This window comes from Arvicola amphibius, chromosome 6 (genome assembly GCF_903992535.2).
Source record: "Arvicola amphibius chromosome 6, mArvAmp1.2, whole genome shotgun sequence".
In the NCBI taxonomy this organism is placed as follows: Eukaryota; Metazoa; Chordata; class Mammalia; order Rodentia; family Cricetidae; genus Arvicola; species Arvicola amphibius.
In genome coordinates, this window is record NC_052052.2 from 12113988 (window position 1) to 12132846 (window position 18859).

At 52.0% G+C, this 18859-nt stretch overlaps 1 protein-coding gene across 8 annotated transcripts in view; it reads left to right on the plus strand.

The window, feature by feature from the left end:
* Positions 1–18859, plus strand: part of Arhgef10l (Rho guanine nucleotide exchange factor 10 like) — a 129688-nt gene that overhangs the window by 17905 nt on the left and 92924 nt on the right. For 4 of the 8 annotated variants that reach the window (XM_038332810.1, XM_038332811.1, XM_038332803.1 and 1 more), the window contains exon 1: positions 14186–14345. In XM_038332810.1, the coding sequence (XP_038188738.1) occupies positions 14309–14345 (37 nt within the window). In that variant the 5' untranslated portion in view covers positions 14186–14308. The other 4 variants (XM_038332808.1, XM_038332806.1, XM_038332805.1 and 1 more) reach the window with 4 other exon arrangements.

The following is an 18859-nucleotide window of genomic DNA, read 5'->3' on the forward strand; positions in this document are numbered from 1 at the left end:
TTAAGTGTAAGGGGGGCTGGACAAAGTGCTGGCCGGATTGGGGGGGCGTCTTGCCAGCTCCCGTGGACTCTGAACATTGGAAGTAGACAGCCAGGTTTAGTTGTAGACTAGCTGCTGATAAGCTTGACTTTGGATGGCTCTAAGCCTCAGTTTCCTCTGTAGAATGGTGGTGCCAGGTAGAGTCTGGCTTGGGGCAGGGTCGGAGTGTCCGGGCTTCCTCCACCTCCCTCCAGAGATGCTGAGGACCGCTGAAGCCCACTCAGAGTTCTCTAGGAAGAACAGCTCCATACAGGCCATGGGTTTACATGCCTAAGAGTTCAACCAGGGCTCTCCTGAGCAAGGTGGTCCCCAGGCTCTAAATGCCTTAGACTTGACCTTCCGGAGGGGGCAAAATCTCCTCCCAGGTCACCCTGCCTTGGGTGGGTGAGCTAAGCTGTTTTTAACTGAGTTTTACAGAGGTGATTTCCTGCTGAGCGCTCCCTGGGGTCAGAGTTGAAGACTCCCACCCTGAGAGGACGGGAGCTGGAGCCTGAAGCTCTAGATTAGAGCCAGATCGCTTCCTGGGGGCTTCAGAGGGCCCTTTCACTCTCTAAGCCCAGCTTCCTCTCTTCCCTGGAAAGCTGAGTGTCCCAGTCCCCACCTTCCCTCCTGTGACTACTGCCCACAGTAGGTGGCAAACACGGTGCTCCAGGTTCCTGGCCTCCTCGCTGGACCACATGCTTCTGACTCACCAAAGGAAGAATGTGGTGTTTTGGGAGCGAGATTTTAAAAATAGCCCAAGTCTTTCTCCACCCTGCCCCACCCTTCTCTCCTGATCACTCCCTAGAGAGGGCCTTAGATCTCTTTCCACACTGGTTTTGGGGTGCTGCCTCTTGCACAGCCTAGGGAATGGTGAGGGTTCTTGAGAGAGTCTCTCAGATGAAATGTGTGGGTTCAGGCTGAGGCAAGAGGAGGCCTAGCCTAAGAGTGGATGCCCGGTGCCTGCCTTCTCCTTCAGGAAGCTGACCTGGGGCAAAGGAGTCTTTCTGTCCTCCTTCCCTCCCTCCGTCCCTCCCTCTCTCCCTCCCTCCCTCCCTCCCTTCTGTTGATGTAAAACCCGCAACTCTCATCTTAAAGGAAATAAGAGATAGTTTATTCTGGAGCTGTTTTGAGTGACCATAGCCTGGGAACAGAGAGTTTAAATTACCCCAAATTCCATGTCCCAGTGTGGAAGCAGTTTTATGAAGTTTTTGTAGTTTTACAGAGCAGAGAAAGTCACAAACCAAGGCAAGCTTGAACCACATTGATGGGTGCATCATCAGAGAGGCAGGTTCAAAGAGTTTCCTGTAGGCTCAAGATGCTATCTGAGGACATTCTTAGCTTTTGGATTGGCGGAAGCCTGTGATCTGCTAAGTCAATAGATAGCAAAACGTTTTTATTTATTGGCACAGATGTTAATTCTAACCTAGGGACCCAGGAATGATTGATTGATTTTGGAGGACCAGACTTAGCCCAAGATAAGGTAATTAACCTCTGGACCCGCAACATTCCAACCACCCCCAGAACTGCACTTCTAGTCCAGCCGGCAGTCCCTGCAGCCAGGTGTCTCCGGAGTTTCCCTAAACTTTCCTTCCTTCCGTCCATCCCTCACTCACTGGGTCCCTCTAGCCCCTCTGGGTGCCAGACTGTGTTCCTGGGGCTGCTGCGGCTAGAGTGTGACAACTAGCCAGGGTGCCCTGCCTCTGTGGTGGCCACTGGCTAGGAAGGGGGAAGTGATAGAGGCACACACCTAAGGTGTGAGGATTAGCTAAGTTAGCACAATGCTGGCTTACCTGGCACGTGCAGAACCCTGGGTCCAATCCCCAGAACCTCATAAACCAGATGTGGGGGCCCCAACCTGTAATTCCAGCACTTGGGAGGTAGAGGCAGAAGGATCAGAAGTTTAAGGTCATCCTGGCTACAAGTTTGAGGCCAGTCTGGGCTGCATAAGACCCTACCTCAAAAAAGCAAGTAAAGGGCTGGGGGGATGGCTCAGTAGTCAAGCCCTTGCTCTTCTTGTGGAGGACCTGGATTCAATTTCCAGTGTACACACCGGGCTTCTCACAGTTCAGAACTTCAGTGTCAGCAGATCCAATGTCCTCTTCTGGCCTCTGTAAGGAAGAGGCCCAACATCTATAGCAAAGATGTCATGAAGTAGTGAAGGGAGGGGAAGCAGGGATGAGGGCCACATTATGAGCCATTTGCAGGGGGCCATGCTCATATGATGACCTCGGAGCAGAGTAGATAGCGAGGGAGATAGCTAGGTAAATATACACAGGAAGAACCTTCTAGGCAGAGGGAAGAGCAAGGGCCAGGGCTCTGTGCGTTGCTGTTTAGGGAACTTCACAGTAGCCCTGACTTGAGTGGGGCTGTGGAGGAGATGTAGGAGTGGAAGCAGGGAGGAGGTGAGCGCCTCATGAGTCAAGATGTGGCAGGAACTTGTGAGGGTTCCAAACAGCATTACTGTGGCTCCCATGCTGATCACAGAAGCACAGGGAGGAGGGAGCTGTGGGAGACCCGTAGGGTTATAATAACAGTCCAGGTTAGTGATGCTCATGGTTTGGGCCAAGTGGTGAGACGTGCTCAGGCCCTGGGCATGCCTCAAAGAAAGACTGCAAGGTTATGAACGATAGGACAGGGGACTGGACTTGAACCCCAGGCACCGGCTGGAGCAGAGCTTCTGTTGTGGGCAGTGAAGGGAGCTGGCCACCAGAAGGAGCAGGTGGCTAGCTGTCTATGGGGCTGGCCCACAGGTTGGTGTGAACTCAGTGAGGTTCAGACTTCAATGGCAACGGGAGTAAGGGTTCCTAGCAGGCAGCAGGCAAGAGGCTGGTGTGCAAGGGAAGGTCAGGCCTGGGCCATTACTGTGGAGACAGCAGCGGGTGGGGTGGGGAACCACAAAGTGGGTGAGATCACTGGAGCAGAGAGCAGGTAGACACTGTCTGGTTTGAGGTTGAAACTGGGAGGATCTAGGTTTGAGGTGTGAAATGGACCAGGGGTGGGTGTGAGGTGAGGAGGAGGCAGGGAAGCTGGGTGGCTGAGATGGAGGAAGGGGAGATGAAGGACGACGGGAGCAGTGGGTGTGTGGACTAAGCATGCGGGCGGGGGGGGGGTGTTGAGGTCTCTCTATTGGCTCTTATATTCTAGGGCTTCTGGTAACCTCAGGAGAGGTTACTTGCGGGAGAGAGCAGGAGAGCTGCAGACAGAACCCAGCCATGCTTCTTAGGAGCCCTTTTGTAGAGATGGGCAGAGAAATGGGATGCCCGTAGGATGGGGGAAGATCCTCATCTCCATTCTTCCTTCCCTCCCTTTCTTTCTCCTTCCCATGGCAGAGTCTCATGTAGCCCAGGCTGGTCTTAAACTTGTTGTGTAGCCAAGAATAAGCTTGAACTTGTGACCCTTTACCCGGCACCTTCCAGAGTGCTGGGACAAGCGTGCATCCTCATACCAGGCTTTGCATGGTGCTAAGATTTGAACCCAGGCCGTTGTGCATGCTTGGTGAAATACTCAATGAGTTGAATTTTAGCTCCAGCTAAGGTCCGGTGTGTAGCCCTGGTTGGCCTCAACTTTCAGGGTAGACTAGGCTGGCTTCCAATATGTGGCAGCCCTGCCCCTGTCTCCCATGCTGGGGTTACAGGCATGAATCACCCTGCTTGCTAAGTCTCTGTGTTTTTACGGTGGGCAGGAACGTTGCCTTAGAGATGAGCTAAGATTTGTGCTAATGGCCTCAGTCTCAACCACAGAGAGACATCGCTGCTCAGCACCACACACTCCTTCTGCTTCCACACCCAAAGTTTTATCTCATTCCGGTGTCAGCACAGAGGCCAGGTGAGGAGCAGGTGTCTCACACTGCCCCATTGACATGCACTGACATGTGAAGTGAAGGCAGTAACAGGACAGGCAGGTACTCCTGCTCAGAGAGGTGGCAAGTGGCCTGCTGGCTCTTGTGTATGTGTGCGTGCGTGCATATGTGCATGTGTGCGTGTGTGTGCATGTGTGTGTGTGTGTGTGTGTGTGTGTGTGTGTGTGTGTGAGAGAGAGAGAGAGAGAGAGAGAGAGATGCAATGTGCTTGAAGAGGTCAGAGGACAACTTTTGGGCAATTCTCCTTCCACCTTGTTAAGACAGGGAATTTTTTTTTCGAGGCAGGGTTTCTCTGTAGTTTTGGAGCCTGTCCTGGAACTAGCTCTTCTAGACCAGGCTGGCCTCGAACTCACAGAGATCCGCCTGCCTCTGCCTCCCAAGTGCTGGGATTAAAGGCGTGCACCACCACCGCCTGGCTCAGGGGCTTTGTTTTCTGCTGTAGCCCTGCATACTCCAGCATAACTGGTCCTTTAGCTTCTGGGCAATTCTCCTGTCCCTGTGTCTCATCTTGTTGTGATTACAGAGATGTCATACTACACCAGGCTGTTTATACGTGTGCCTTTCAGGGGTGGGACTCAGGCTGTCAGGCCTGCAGGGTCAACACTTTCACCTGTGGGGCCTTACTGAGCACAGTCCCAGCCTGAATTCTTAGCTTGCGGAGTCTCTGTGCATGGCCCATATGGTCTACAGGGCTGGAGGCCACAGGGAAGGGCCCCAGAAAGGAGGGTGCCTCATACTAGGTCCATACCGAGGTCTTTGCTGCTCCGCTGGGTGGGGTGCCATTGGACCATGGTGGTAAGGTCTGTGGGTGTGGAGGGAGGGATCATGGGCAGGTGAGCACCCACCTGAGCGTATGCTCAGCTCCCAGCAGTGGCTGCATGGTTCTCTTAGTGTGAGGACCCTTGGCAGCCTGGTCAGGTGTCAGATCAAGTTCATTCCTCTTCCCATCCCTGGGAACATCTGCTGCTCAGTACACTGGTATCCATTTCGCTCACACAGTGGAGTTAGCCCAGCTTGTATGCCGTGCGCTCCATGGGTGCTTGGCCTCAGAGTACTCACTTTGACATCTGCCTGGAGGTGGGTCGCGATACCCTTCTGCCCCTGTCCAGGGGCCTGCCTGTCAGAACTAGGCCGTTCCTAGCATAGAGCCTGTACCTGCACCACATGCCTACCACCTGAAGACAGGTACCTGGGATCCTCTGCAGGCTGGGCTAACAGGATGTAGGTATTGGGCTCATGAAAAGTGCTTATGGAATGGCAAAAGGGTGAGGGACTTGGGGTGCAAGGGTAGAGGTGAGGTTAAGCCCCTGGAGGTCAGGACAGGTAAATTGGAGTCAAGAGGATATTCCAAAAATTGTGATATGGTCCTAACTGTGTTAGTTTTTTTTTTTTTTTTTTTTTTTTTTTTTTTTTTTTCGAGACAGGGTTTCTCTGTGGCTTTGGAGCCTGTCCTGGAACTAGCTCTTGTAGACCAGGCTGGTCTCGAACTCACAGAGATCCGCCTGCCTTTGCCTCCCGAGTGCTGGGATTAAAGGCGTGCACCACCACCGCCCAGCTTGGTCCTAACTGTGTTGAGGCCATGTGTGGACTTTGAATGCTTCTGGCGTTTTGGGCTGTATGTAGTGGACATGTGCCTGTGCCCTTCCCACCCATCCATACTCTATCATGTATGCTAAGATGCCCGCCCCTGACACCTTGGCTCTAACCTACCACCTTTCCTCTGCCGACATCTGAAGGCTATCAAGCCTCAAAGATCATCATTCCCCATGTGACCCTGGCCCAGTCCCTTGACCTGTGGTCACAAAAATGAGGATGGCAGAACCCCTTTTTAGTCTGTCATGTGTTGCCTGGCGAGTGGCTTCCTTTTCCAGGTAGGCAAGCTGAGTTGTGCCAGGCTAGTGGGGTGATGGGGGACAAGCCCAAGCCTCAAGCTTAGCCATCTCTGCTCTCCAGGTCACAGCTCAGGATGCTGGGAGCCCAGAGACCCCAGAGAAGCGGATGGAACAGTGCTGGCTCTAGGAGGCTTTTCATATGCACACCAGCTTCTGATTCCCGGCTGGCTGGACCCTGGGGACAGCAGGGTTAATATCTGGGACTGGGAGGGGGGAGGGTAGAGGAGGCCCAGAGCCGAGTCTGGTGCTGCCAGGCGCCTTTACTTGCTGGATCCAGCAGCTTCTCAGGACTGATTCTGGTTTCCAGGGCAACAGACCCCAGGCCTCTGGCCAGGCTGTGGGGCGGCTCCTTCCCACAGAGGCCTGGGGGTGGTGCCTCTCACCCTTCCTTGATCATTGACTGGCCTAGGAGATCTCTGGGGTGGGGTGGGGTGGGGGTGCCTACGCTGAGCTGTGACAAGCTGTCCTTTGTTCCCAGGCTGCCTTCATTGACTAAGCCTCGCCCACTCCTGGGAGGAGAGACTGACTCCCTCCCTGCTCCCTGCAAAGAAAGGAAGTTAAGAGACAAGGACCTGAATGACCCAATGTCTGGGGACTCAGTGCCTCAGTGGCCCAAAGGGGAGGAGCCAGGCCCTGCGGTCTTTTTGGTCCACTCTGCCACCCCCAGCATTGTCCTTTCTTTGAACAGTGGCGGCTGAAGGACAGCCCCGCTCTCTCTTCCAGTGCTTGCAAACTCAATGACCTCTAGGCCTTGGGGACATCCCTCATCCCTCTCAGGCACTGGCTCTTCTGATCGACACCTTGGCCAGTGGTTAGCTGGAAGAAGTCCCGCTGATGCTTGCTTGACCATCTGTAAAATAGGATCTCCTGGGTAGGGCATTCGTGAAGAACCTGCAGAATCACCCAGTTCCATCCCTGCCTTTGATGGGAGCCCCCTTAGTGTTCAGTTGCCCCCCCCTCCCCCGGAGCCCAGCTGAAGCTGGGTCCACACCCCTCTCACACAAGCGCCTCTTAGTTTCTCTTTGCCCATTTTCTTGGTTGAGCTGGTGGTCCCTGGGAGTCTCCACCCGATAGCCCTTGGTGCTGAGGTATTCCAAGGGCCAGGCTTTGCATAGTAGCTGTGGTGCCCCCTCCTGGCTGGTACTCAACCCCACTTCCTGCTCAGTGCTGTCTTCCTTTACAACCTGGGTTTTTGGGCAGGGTGGAGTCCCCCCGGGGAGGGTTTTTGTACACAGCTTCCCCTCTATCCGTCTGAAACTCACCTGTCTCTACACTTGCCCTAGCTCAGCACCCCTGTTCTCAAGCAGGAAGATGCTCTGTATTTAGTTAGGCAGCTATTATAGGTACTTGCTGTAGGCCACACCCTGGCTACTGTTCCTGACACAGCCATGAAGTGCAGCCAAGTGCATCCCAGGGCTTCTAGGCTAGTGAGCAAGACCCCTGTAATAGGGGCTGTGTCACCAACCTTGTGTGCGTTCCCATGTTCTTTTGAAAATAACCTCTGGCCTTAGGACTGGTCATATTCCAAGTCAGCACCTCTGCATGATCTTTTTAGAGAGTGCCACAGCAAGGACCCAGAAGCCACTGTGTGAGGTGAATCAAGGGAAGGATCTCAATGGAGAAAGTAGGACTGGGTTTTGATGGCTTAGTAGGAGTCTGATCGAGAGAAGATTCCACCTGGAGAGAACAGACAACCTGAACAAAGGCCCAGAAATTTGAAGCAGGTTCTCACCGTCCCGGGCAGCAGAATTCCAGGCCAGGCCGGGAGCTGCTGAGACCAGAGGGGACAGGTGAGGGGCTAACCTGGACTAGCCTTGCTTAGAACCTGGATGAGGAAGGGACTGATCAGAGTGGGGAGTCTGTGGAATAGTCACTGGGGTGCCTGAGGTGGGAGCTAGAGAGATTCTGGGGGGCAGTGGGCCCTGGGACGAGCTTAGGTCCAGTCCAGCCCAAGCCCCTTACTACCCACGTCTCCATTCTTCACCCTTGTCCCTGCCCTCCCCCCCCGCCCCCCCCCGCATCCAAGAGACAGACACACTGCCTCTGAGGCTGGAGTTCCTCAGTTGGGAGCTCAGGACACAGCCTCTTCTCTGTGCCTCATTCAAGGGTAGCCAGAAGCTGCCTGGTGCGGACTAGGGCTCCCCTCCCCCTCCCCAGCCCCTCCTGAGTTCTACTCCCACCCCCCTTTTTCTAAGTCTGTTTTATTCAGTCCTTTCCGAAGTCTGGGTCCCCCCTTCAAGTGTTTCCTGGGGTTCGTGAGTGTGGAAGGGGGATGAGAGCTGCTCAGAGAGCTACACACACACACACACACACACACACACACACACACAGTGCCTAGGAACTTAGTTCAACTGGTGAACCGGCTCCCACCAACCTAGACTTTGATCTCCCGAGGGAGGGAAATCAGGGCCAGTTGATTGGATTACTAGCTGGGAGGGAAGTCATGTCTGAGTGAGCTGTTGAGGGTGCTGGGTGCTTCTTCTCCTTCTTCTCCGGGGTCTGGTCACGGAGCTCCAGGCGATCTGGCCACCATGCATACCCCAGAGCCCAGAATTTCTCCCCTGTCCCCTTGTATCTTACCCTGTTGAGTATCACTCCAAAGAACAGATTCTTCCACCCCATTCTGCATAATGTGGCAGAAAAGGGAGCAGCTCTGGGGTCCACTTGCCTCTCCAGTCTCATTTTGAAAAGGTGCCTGCAAGAGGGGATAATCTGTAATCCCACCAAATAATCACATGGCTGGCATTTCAGTTTTAACAGTGGCCACGCTGGCTATGGTGGAATTTCTTGTGGTCATGGAAGGATTATGTCCAACACTTCGTCTTAGCTCAGGGCAGCTCTCAGTTCTGGACAGGTGTTCCCTGTCATGGCTGGCACAGCCAGAGCTGAGATTTCAGCTCAGAAGCGCCTGGCAATAGATTCCTACTTTGAGCCATGGCCTTCACAGCCATTGCCTGGCTTATGCTGCACCCACCAGGGAAGGCTCTTTCTTCCCTTTCCCTCCACTCAGTTTCCACTTCTGGGTAGCGACAGCACCACCTTGGGGCCGATTTCTGATTTTTGAGGGTGTGCTGACAATCATGGGGGCGGGGGTGAAGGCGGATCCGAAGTTTAAGGTTATCCTGAGCTAGGTAGTAAATTTGAGGCCAACCTGGGCTACATTACATCATGTCTCAGACAAGAAGAAAATGCTGATGGATTGGCATAGTGATGGTATAGTGTGGTCCAGCAGTTCTGAGACCTGGGTTCTGTCCTTAGTGTTACCACCAACCAGAGAAAGTGTGGGTGGTTTTCATAGTGTGGATGGCTGCATTTTCTTTCCTTCCTCATTGCTCACTGCAGAGGGGCTGAGGGCCACCAACACAGGCAGTAAAAGGAAGACCCTCCTACCACATCTGCCTGCATGTCAGGCTTTGTTTCTTTGTTTTTCTTCTGACACAGGTTTTTTTTTTTCCATGTAGCTATGGCTGTCCCGGAACTTGCTCTGTAGAGCAGGCTGGCCTTGAACTCACAGAGATCCACCTGTTTCTGCCTCCCCAGTGCTGGGATTAAAGGCATGCATCACTATCACCCGGCTGTATGTTGCGGTTTTATCCTGGTTCTGTCTACCTGGCCCCTTTTCTCTTTGTACCACTAATATACAGCAGGGGTGCTGAGGTTGGGGCTTGGTGCACAATCCTTGCCAGGCCTGTGTGAAGCCCCGGGCTCAGCTCTCAGCCTTGCATGACCTGGATGTGTACACATCTGTAATCCCAGCACGCGGAAGGTGAGCACAGAGGAGCAGAAGTTCAGAGTCTGCTTCGGCTACAGAGGGCCAGCCTGGTCTATCTATATGAAACTTTGCCTCTAAACAAACAAAACAGAAACACAAGCCACATGGTGGTGCATGCCTTTAATCCCAGCTCTTGGGAAGCAGAGACAGGTGGATCTCTGTGAATTTGAGGCCAGCCTGGTCTACAAGAGCTAGTTCCAGGACAGGCTCCAAAGTCACAGAGAAACCATGTCTCGAAAAACCAAAAAAAAAAAAATCCAGACAAAAAACAAAAACAAAACAAAAAAAACACGAGAGGAAAAAGAAATGTAGTGAGTCTCTGGGATGGTTGGACCTCTGTGCTCTCCCCACCACTTCCAGATGTCTGTTACGTCTTCTTCTTCATGAGAGCCCGCCACAAGAAAGGCTCCTACATCACAGCATCACACTGCAATTGTAGAACTACAACTGCCTTCGTGGAAGCTTCCAGAACTTGCATAGCTCAGGGGAAGTTAATAAGCATCAAGCATCCAGCTGAGCAGCTCTTGTCCTGCCTATCATCCTCATCTACTTTCTCATTGGTTCCTCTGGGTTGTGGCCTTGAGGCCTCTGGGCAGGCGTGTGCATGCCCACTGCACAGAAGCAAAGCACAGAGCTGTGAGAGGCGAGGAGAGGCTGTGCCCAGAGAGGGGCCAGCCCAGCATCCACAAAGATCCCAGCACTCCGGGATGCTGCCCCAGATCCTCAGGACTGCAAGTACTGAGGTTTGGGTCCCCTGGACTCCTGTGGTATGAAATCCTGAGAGTCCTGTTTACTGCCTCTCATTGTGGGGTGACTGTCTGGGGACAGGTGTGTTCTCGTTGACCTCAGCCGTCCTGCAGAAAGCCCTGTGGGAGAGGTTCTAGATCCTCATTTTATAGATGTGGACACCAGGGCTTTGCTGAGCTGAGCTGTCAGTGGTCACATGGGACTCTAGCTTGGGTCCCAACTCTGAAACAAACTTGTTGTCACAGCCTGTGTCTTATGTGTTAGCAAAAGGAAGACCGACTAGTAGGGACCGGTGTCCCTGATTCCTCTTTGAAAGTTCCACCTGTGTCCCCTGTCTTTCTTGTTGCCCACCAGGGCCTGTAGAGGTGGCTGTAGGCAGCTTTGAGGCAGCCCTCATATCCTTTGGAGACTAATGGCTTTGTGAAGTGGCAGCCATAGGCCTGTGGGTGTGACAGGACTCACTAACATATGTCCTTGCCCGGAGGAGTTTCCAGGGATGCCAGTCAGCCTGGATCAGGTGCTTCCAGAGTCCAATCCCGACATCCAGGGCAGCAGTTTAGCAAGGGCCTGGCATCAGAGCCCCATACTGTGTCCTGCTCTGCCAGTTGCTCCTTTTGGCTGTGTAACCTCAGGCAAATCCTTAACCTCTCTGACCTGTTTTCTTCTCTGTAAAAGATGGGATGGTGAGGGACAGAGAAAACTTTCTGTTCCATAGATACTGATGCATACATAACTGTCTAGAGAAATTTAGGCCCGAAGGATGAGCAGGAGGGGAGGATGTGGGACTTCTGAGCCTGGAGAGGAAGGTCTCTGCTGTCACTATCAAGCATCTTTGTGAGGCTGGGTGATGATGCCTTTGTTTTTCTTTTCTTGAAATGGGTATTCTGCCTTTGGGTCCCAGTGCTCACAAGGGAGAGCTGAGGGGTTGAGCCTACCAGGAGACCTTCAGGACAGCTATGTGGCTGTACGTCTATCTTCAGTTTGCCAATGGGGTGACATCAGTCCCTTCCCGGGTATTTATCTTTATAGACTTGTGTTTTTAGGGATGAACCCTGAAGGCTGTGAACTCATTTCCCCAAGGCCCAGCTGGGGTCAGGGCAGGGAAGACGACGCTTAATGCCAACTCGTTCATAACACCAAGAGACTGGGGCAGCTTCTGCCTGTGCAGTCAGGAGCGATTATGACTTTCGAGTGGATTGGGGAGCTGTCTAGGGCGAGTCCAGCGCCGCTGTGTGCTATTGGAGAAGGGAGGTTGGGCTGGGAAATGGCTCAGTGTGTCAGAGCACTTGCTGTGTGAGCATGAGGACTTGAGCTCAAGTCTTCAGTGCCGTACAAAGCCAGATGTGGCCACGTGCTTGCCTGTAACTCCAGCACTCTGTGTGTGTGTGTGTGTGTGTGTGTGTGTGTCGGTGTGGGGATGGGGGTGCCATACAAAGCCAGATGTGGCCACGGGCTTGCCTGTAACTTCAGCACTCTGTGTGTGTGCGTTTGGGTGGCGGTGTGGGAGACAAGAAGATTGCTGGACACACACACATAATTAAAAATAATGTTTATTTCAAGTGAGTCTGAGCTGGGGGGTAGCACGGTGGCAGAGTGCTTGTCTAGCATACATGAGCCCCTGAGTTCTCTACCCAGTGTCAGAAAGCAAACAAACCCATTTCCGCATGCACTGTTCTGAAATCAATAAGAATTAAACCAAAACCAAAACCAAGCTGTGATAACAGTGATAACAGGGGTCACATACAAGGCCCTGGGTTCTCTACCCAGTGTCAGAAAGCAAACAAAACCATTTCCGCAAGCACTGTTCTGAAATCAACAAGATGTAGCCGAAACCAAACAGTGACAGCGTAGGGGTCTGTGTGCTTCCGTGTGAACAGACTGAGAGGTGCACAGTGGTCCCGTGTGTGCAGGGACTATGCTCCAAGATCCCCAGTAGTATCCGACGCTGTGCACGCTTTGGAAGCAGGCCTGGCATGAAGCTCAGACCCCAGACAGCATAACACGCTAATGATGACAAGCAGTGAGGAGATTGGACAGCGGTGGCAGCCCTCTGAATCAAAGCTACGGTTAGGTGAAGGTAGGCTCTCACCCCTCTGGTTCCTTCAAGGCCTCCTGCGCCCCCTCTGGTAGTGAAGGGAGATGCCCAGTGCTCCCGTGATGAGATGGAGTGAGGCAGGAGATGTGGGTGTGCAGTAGAGCATTGGGCTGTGGTCCAGGGAACAACGGCAGAGCCATGGTGACATGCTTGGCTTGGGGGTGGCTGAACTAGAAGACAGCATCATGAGTAAGGGGGGTGGGCAGCGGAATAAACTTGTGGCAGCCGGCGAATATGTTGGATTGCTCTGAAAGTCGTTTCATTTTTTATTTTTTGTTTTTGTGTTTTGTTTTTTTGAGACAGGGTTTCTCTGTGTAGCCCCGGCTGTCCTAGAACTCGTTCTGTAGATCAGGCTGGCCTTGAACTCATGGAGACCTGCTTGCTTCTGCCTTCCGAGTGCTGGGATTAAAGGTGTGTGCCACCACATCCGGAAAAAATCTCTTAAGAAACTAACAACTGTTTCTGGGAACTTGGAACCTGGAGTATAAGGGAGATTTTGTGTGTGTGTGTGTGTGTGTGTGTGTGTGTACGCGCACGCGCGTGCTCATGTATGTGTGAGCACACATGTGCATACTTGTGCATGTGTGTGCCTGGTGCCCACAGAATCCAGAAGAGGGCATCAGATCCCCTAGAACTGGAATTATAGACAGTTGTGAGCTAGCAAGTGGATGCAGAAAATCAAACCCAGGTTCTCTGCAAGAGCAACCAGTGCTCTCAACCATGGAGCCATTTCTCCAGCCCCATAAGGATTCCGTAAGGAGCACAGACATATATGTATGTTAGGAAGGAATCTGCACCTTCCTAGCTGTGTGATCGTGGGCGAGTTGCAGGCACACTCTGGACCTCATTTTCTCATTGTACGTATCGGTCTCCACAAGGGCTGGTTAAGGGCCTGGAGTGACCTCCGAACAGCAGGCGCTCCGTGAATGTCACTGTCATCATGTTTTTGTTGTTGTTGTCATCCTTGTACATTCCTTTTTTATTCAGTCAGCTGTTAGTAGAAATAAAAAGAAAGCAGGCCCCCAGCCAGCTGGGGACAGGGCCAGACTGGACAGACTTCTCTGCTCCGTCTTCAGACCTGAGTCCCTCCTAGTAGGGAGATCTAGAGGGGCTGCTGCCAGATCAGAGGTTCAGGGTACGTCTCCCTGCTCTGTGGGCAAGGTTGCTCCGAGCCTGGGGAACCTTCCCATCGTGCTTGGCCCTACTGTATGTGTGTGAGCTCCACGAGATAGGAGTGGCCTCTGCCTCCTGGGCAGAAAGCTGCTCCAGCTTGGGGCATTTTGGATTCTGTCCCCATCCTGGGCCATCTACCTCTCTGTAGCCCTTTGCCCTGTAGCTCTACAGCAGTATTCCTAGGCTGGTGGCTACTTGCCAGCAGGACACCACCATAGGGCAGGTCAGTGCGAGAAGAAGAGAGAGAGTAGCTTTTTAGCAGGTTTCAGGAGGGGTCTGGTGAGATGTTAGACCCATGGAAGCCTGTGGTGATGGGGAACCCATGAGGAGGAAGTGCCAGACTTGTCTGTAATAGTCCAGTCCAGGGCAATATGGTGTCTGGAACTTGGGGACCTTGGTGCTCAAGTGTGACTCCAGGCCTGGGCTAGAGGACATGGGAGGGACTCTCTAGAGTGGCCCACAGACTCTTATGGGCCCCTTGACTGTGGGCTAAGGCATACTGTGGCTGTGGTGGATTCTGGGGCGATGGGGCTATTCTGCTTTGCAGCTGCAGGTTTTTCTGTAAGTTAATCATTTATGCTGGGTGGAGGCTGGGCTTATCTGGGGCTGCCGGGAAGAGTGTGAGCAGGGCTGGGCCGGAGCACGACTTCCAAGCCAGGCTCCCTTGCTGTGGTGGTTACCTGACCGAGTCTCTGGCCTTCTTTCCACAGGCGAGCAGTGAGGACGGTGCTAGCGTGAGCTGGACTCTAATGGCTTCCTCGAGCCCTCCTGCACAGCCTGCCATAGGTATTGTACCCCAGGGGCCCAGGGGCACGGGTGAGCTGTGTTGGCTTTGGGCAGGCTGAGTTCTGCTGGCTGTGTGCCCTGTGTCTCCATCTGCTTCAGGTTCCATAAGATGGAGTCCTGTCTTTAGAGTAAATGCCAGGCATCTCCTGATGTTTTACTGTGCACCCAAAATCCCTTGCAGAGACGGACAGTTTGTGGACAGGGACTGAGAGACACTGGGGGCTGAGGTGGGTCAGTTGCAGGTGCAAATGGGGATTGAAGGGAAGGGTTTGACTCTAAGGACGGATCATAGAGGTATCTCAGTCTGGACCAATTTATGAAAAGAAGGGGGAAAAAAAGGAATGTATTTACCCAACAAAACCACTTGTTGATCTAGAATTCAACCCAGCTTCCTGTGTTTTATTTGGCATCCCCTTCAGTGGGGCCCCAGATACCGCAGAGTGGCATCTGTGGTTGTCTTTCCCACAAGCCCGGCTTCCTGTCTTCTTGTCTCCCTCTGTCCCCCTCCCCAACTCCCCAGAGAGGGAAGAGAATAAATCTGCTACCAGTCAGAGCCATTCCATGACTGACCTGGTCTGAGTTTGGATCCTGACCCTGCCACCACTTAAACTGTAAGCTCAGTGATGGGACTTGGTGTCTCTACAGCTCAGTGTCCTTGTCCTTAAACGTGGGGTAATAATGACACCCTCTTCTGTGCTGTTGCAAGGTTTAAGCATACATAAAGAAGTGTGTGTGGCAACCAATGCTCACTGAATGGGAGTGTGTGTCACTGAAGGGCGTGGCAAACCTGTGTGGGTTGCTTTTGAGTGCCTATGCCCTGGTGGGGCCCGAAGATGGGTCGCTTACACTCTGGAATGTTCCCTTGCGAAGTACAAGGAATCCACTAGTTTGTGATTCCACCCAGCGGACTGCTTTCTAGTAGCAATATGGCTTCTCAGTGTTCTGCCTGGTAGATTCACTTAGGTTGGCTCTCTTGAGGCCTGGGTGTGCCTGTCAAGAGCATGAGTGACTGACACCTGTCATGCCACCTGTCCAGATGGTTGGGAAGGGTTGGGTGTCCAATCACCATTGGCTGATCCAATCACCGTTGGATTGTCCCTCTGATGTGGAGCAGCATGGGGTTGCCTGGGGGAGAGGGGAGGGCAGCCAGTTGGGAGGGGATCTTTTCTGTGCCGGGGGCCTTGGGTCCCTCTGGTTCCTGCTGCTGGGTCCCCAGCTTTCTTTCTTCTCCCCTGAAGGAGGCCATTTGGGAAGTACGAATGAAAGCAGAGCAGACCCGTCCAGAGCCTCTGTTCTAAGGTTTTGACTGACAGCTGCTTCCAGGTTCTCCTGTCACCTGTTGGGCTGGTCCCTTGTCTATGTCTGGTTTTTAGTTCCTTAGGAAGGGATGCCCTCAGATACCTGGCCCGTGCTGCCCACCCATGGTTCATGTCTGCCGTGACCTGGGGGTCATTTGCTTTGGGTCACTGACTCATGCTGCACAGGCGAGCCACATCCACTCCCCATCCAAACATGTCACATGATTCTTCATCTTCTGAGGGTAGCCTTATGCATGGTCCTTTCCAAGGCCTGGTAAGCACTAGCTGACTCCTCTTTGGGCATGACCTTGTCTTTCCTAGTGCATCCTTCCCCTACCCAGGGTCCTCTGTGAGTGCTAAGACCTCAGCTAGTGTCTTAACTTTGCCACAATCTCTGGCTCAGGGCTGCCAGGAGCAGCTGATTGGACTCATGGTGACACAGATGAGAACAGCTGGAGCTCTTTATACTCTTCAAGGAAGGAAGTGCAGAAGTGATTTGGGTCCCCAGTACTCCATGGGGAGTCAGTGTGACAGGGGCTAGCCTGTGAGTTGGAAGGGACAGCTCATGTTAGCCAGGTACATGGATGGGGCTCAGACAGGGCTATAATAATAGTAATGACCATGGGAGAGCCAGGAGAATATGATGTGATAAATGACAATAATATACCTGGCAGCATTGTCATGTGACTAGCTGCTAGTGACTGAGCTCATACCAGGAGCCTCAGTGCTAATCTGTCTTTCCTCATCAGCCCTGGGAGCCAGGTAGGCCTGTGACCGCATTTTGATCGCAGAAACCATGTAAAGCTGGATGATCAGGTATCGCCATACTCACCCTACAGCTGATGTCAGGGCTGAGTGGAGCCCTAAGACCTTAGTCACTGTGGTGACACCTGCCATATGTGTAGAGAATCATCAGAGCCTTCGCTGAGGAGTTAGGCATCCACGAAGCAGGATGGCTCTGTCTCGGACCCTCGCCACAGGGTGAGGGAGGCAGGGACTCTGTGGTCATTTACTTGGGCCTAAAAAATTACTTTGAGAGCTGGGTGTGGCAGCCTACGTCTCAAATCTCAGCACTCCTTCCCACCACAGTGTGCCAGAGGCAGGAGGATCAGAAGTTCAAGTTCTTTCTAGGCTACAAAGTGAGATTGAGACCCACTTGGGCTAAATGAGACCGTGTCTCCAAAAACCAAACCACAGGGAGTCCCAGGGTCTCCTTGGCAGCCCCATTGGCCAGTGGCAGAGAGCAGCCCACGGAGGGGAGCAGGAGAAGATAAAAGAGGAAAGAACATCTTAGGCCCCGTAGGAGCCAGTGCAAAGGTCCTGAGGCAGAAGCTACTGAGCGCATTCTTGTACCAGCAAGAAGACCAGCAAGGCTGAAGAGAGAGAGAAAAGGGTTCTGTACACACATGCATGTTCATACATGTGTACGTATCCACGTATACAGATACATATGTACACACCGTGCATATACTTAATACCACAGTCAAAACCAGAACCAAATTGTACTTGATGTGGGCTGGCGAGGTGGCTCAGCTGGTGGGTAAAGGCTCTTGCTGCCAAGACTAGCCACCTGAGTTTGGTCCCTGGGACCCGTGTGGCTGAAGGAGAGGACGCCTGCGTGTTGTCCTCTGACTGCCTCAAGAGTACCCTGGCACATGAGCATCTACATACATATACACATATACAAATAAACAAGTTAAAAATTGTGCCTTTTGAGGCCAGCCTGGTCTATAAGAGCTAGCTCCAGGAAAGGCTCTAAAGCTACAGGGAAACCCTGTCTTGAAAAAAACAAATAAAAAAAAATTGTGCCTAATCTTATTTTGTTAAAATAAGGCTTTAAAATATCTGAAATTATCAACCCATACTGAGTGGATAATATTTGGTATTGTATTACCAAATGTGGTTTTCTTTCTTTTTCAGTTTGTTTGTTTGTTTTTCGAGACAGGGTTTTTTTGTATAGCCCTGGATGTCCTATAATTCATTCTGTAGACCAGGCAAGCCTTGAACTCACAGAGATCCACCTGTCTCTGCCTCCTAATTGCTGGGATTAAAGGTGTGTGCCACCACTGCCCAACTCCAAATGTGGTTTATGAACATCACTGCATATAAAATATAGTTTTAGATCTCTGAAATTATATAATTTTAGATATTATGAATTAAAATAATTATATATTTTTTAGAGTTTTGGATATGATTTTTTTTTTTTTTGCTTTTTTAAAGATAAGGTTTCTCTGTGTAATGGCTCTGCCTGTCCTGGAACTCACTTTGTAGACCGGGCTGGCCTCAAACTCACAGGGATCCACCTGCCTTTGCCTCCTGAGTACTAGGATTAAAGGTATATGCCACTACCAGCAGGCTATATTTGATTTCTTTTGTTTGTTTGTTTATTTATTTGTTTATTTATTTATTTATTTACTTATTTATTAGTATGTATGCAGTGTTCTGCCTGCATGTATGCCTGTACAACAGAAGAGAGCATGAAATCTCATTACAGGTGGGTGTGAGCCACCTGTGGGTACTGGGAATTGAACTCAGGACCTGTAGAAGAGCAGCCAGTGTTCTTAACCTCTGAGCCATATCTCCGGCCCAATACCTGATTTATTAAAAAAATTATTATGTGCGCGTGCATGCGTGACATGTGCCTGTGGAGGTCAGAGGACAACACTCAGAGTGGTAACTCTTCTTCCTCCTTCATGTGGGCTCCGGTGTGGAGCAGAAGTTGTCAGGATGCTGTCTTTGGGCCGCAATCGCCTTTACTCATTCCCAACTTATCTTTCTCATTCCATTATTTTTTTCATAAAAGACTATTTTTCTGTATATGTGAGTGTGTGTGTGTGCCTATGTCTGTGTCTTTGGAAGCCAGAAGGAAGCACTGGGTCGTCCAGAACTGGAGCCTTGGTGGTTATGAGCTGTTGCATGTGGAGTGCTGGGACTTGAACTCAGGGCCTCTGTAAGCATTAACTGCCCAGCGATCCATCATCCCCCTAGCTCCCTCTCTCTCTCTCTCTCCCTCTCTTCTTTTCTTTTTTTCTTTTGAGGCAGGATCTTACTCTGCAACCCAGGCTGACTTCAGATCTAGTTCTCCTGCCTCAGTTTCCCTAGTGCTGTGATGACAGGTGTGAGCCACCACATCCAGCAAAAGAGTTTGTCTCCCATCTACATGTGTGCCTGAGTGTCATGCCTAGGGCCTCCATGGGTAGGAGAGACTATTGGAAT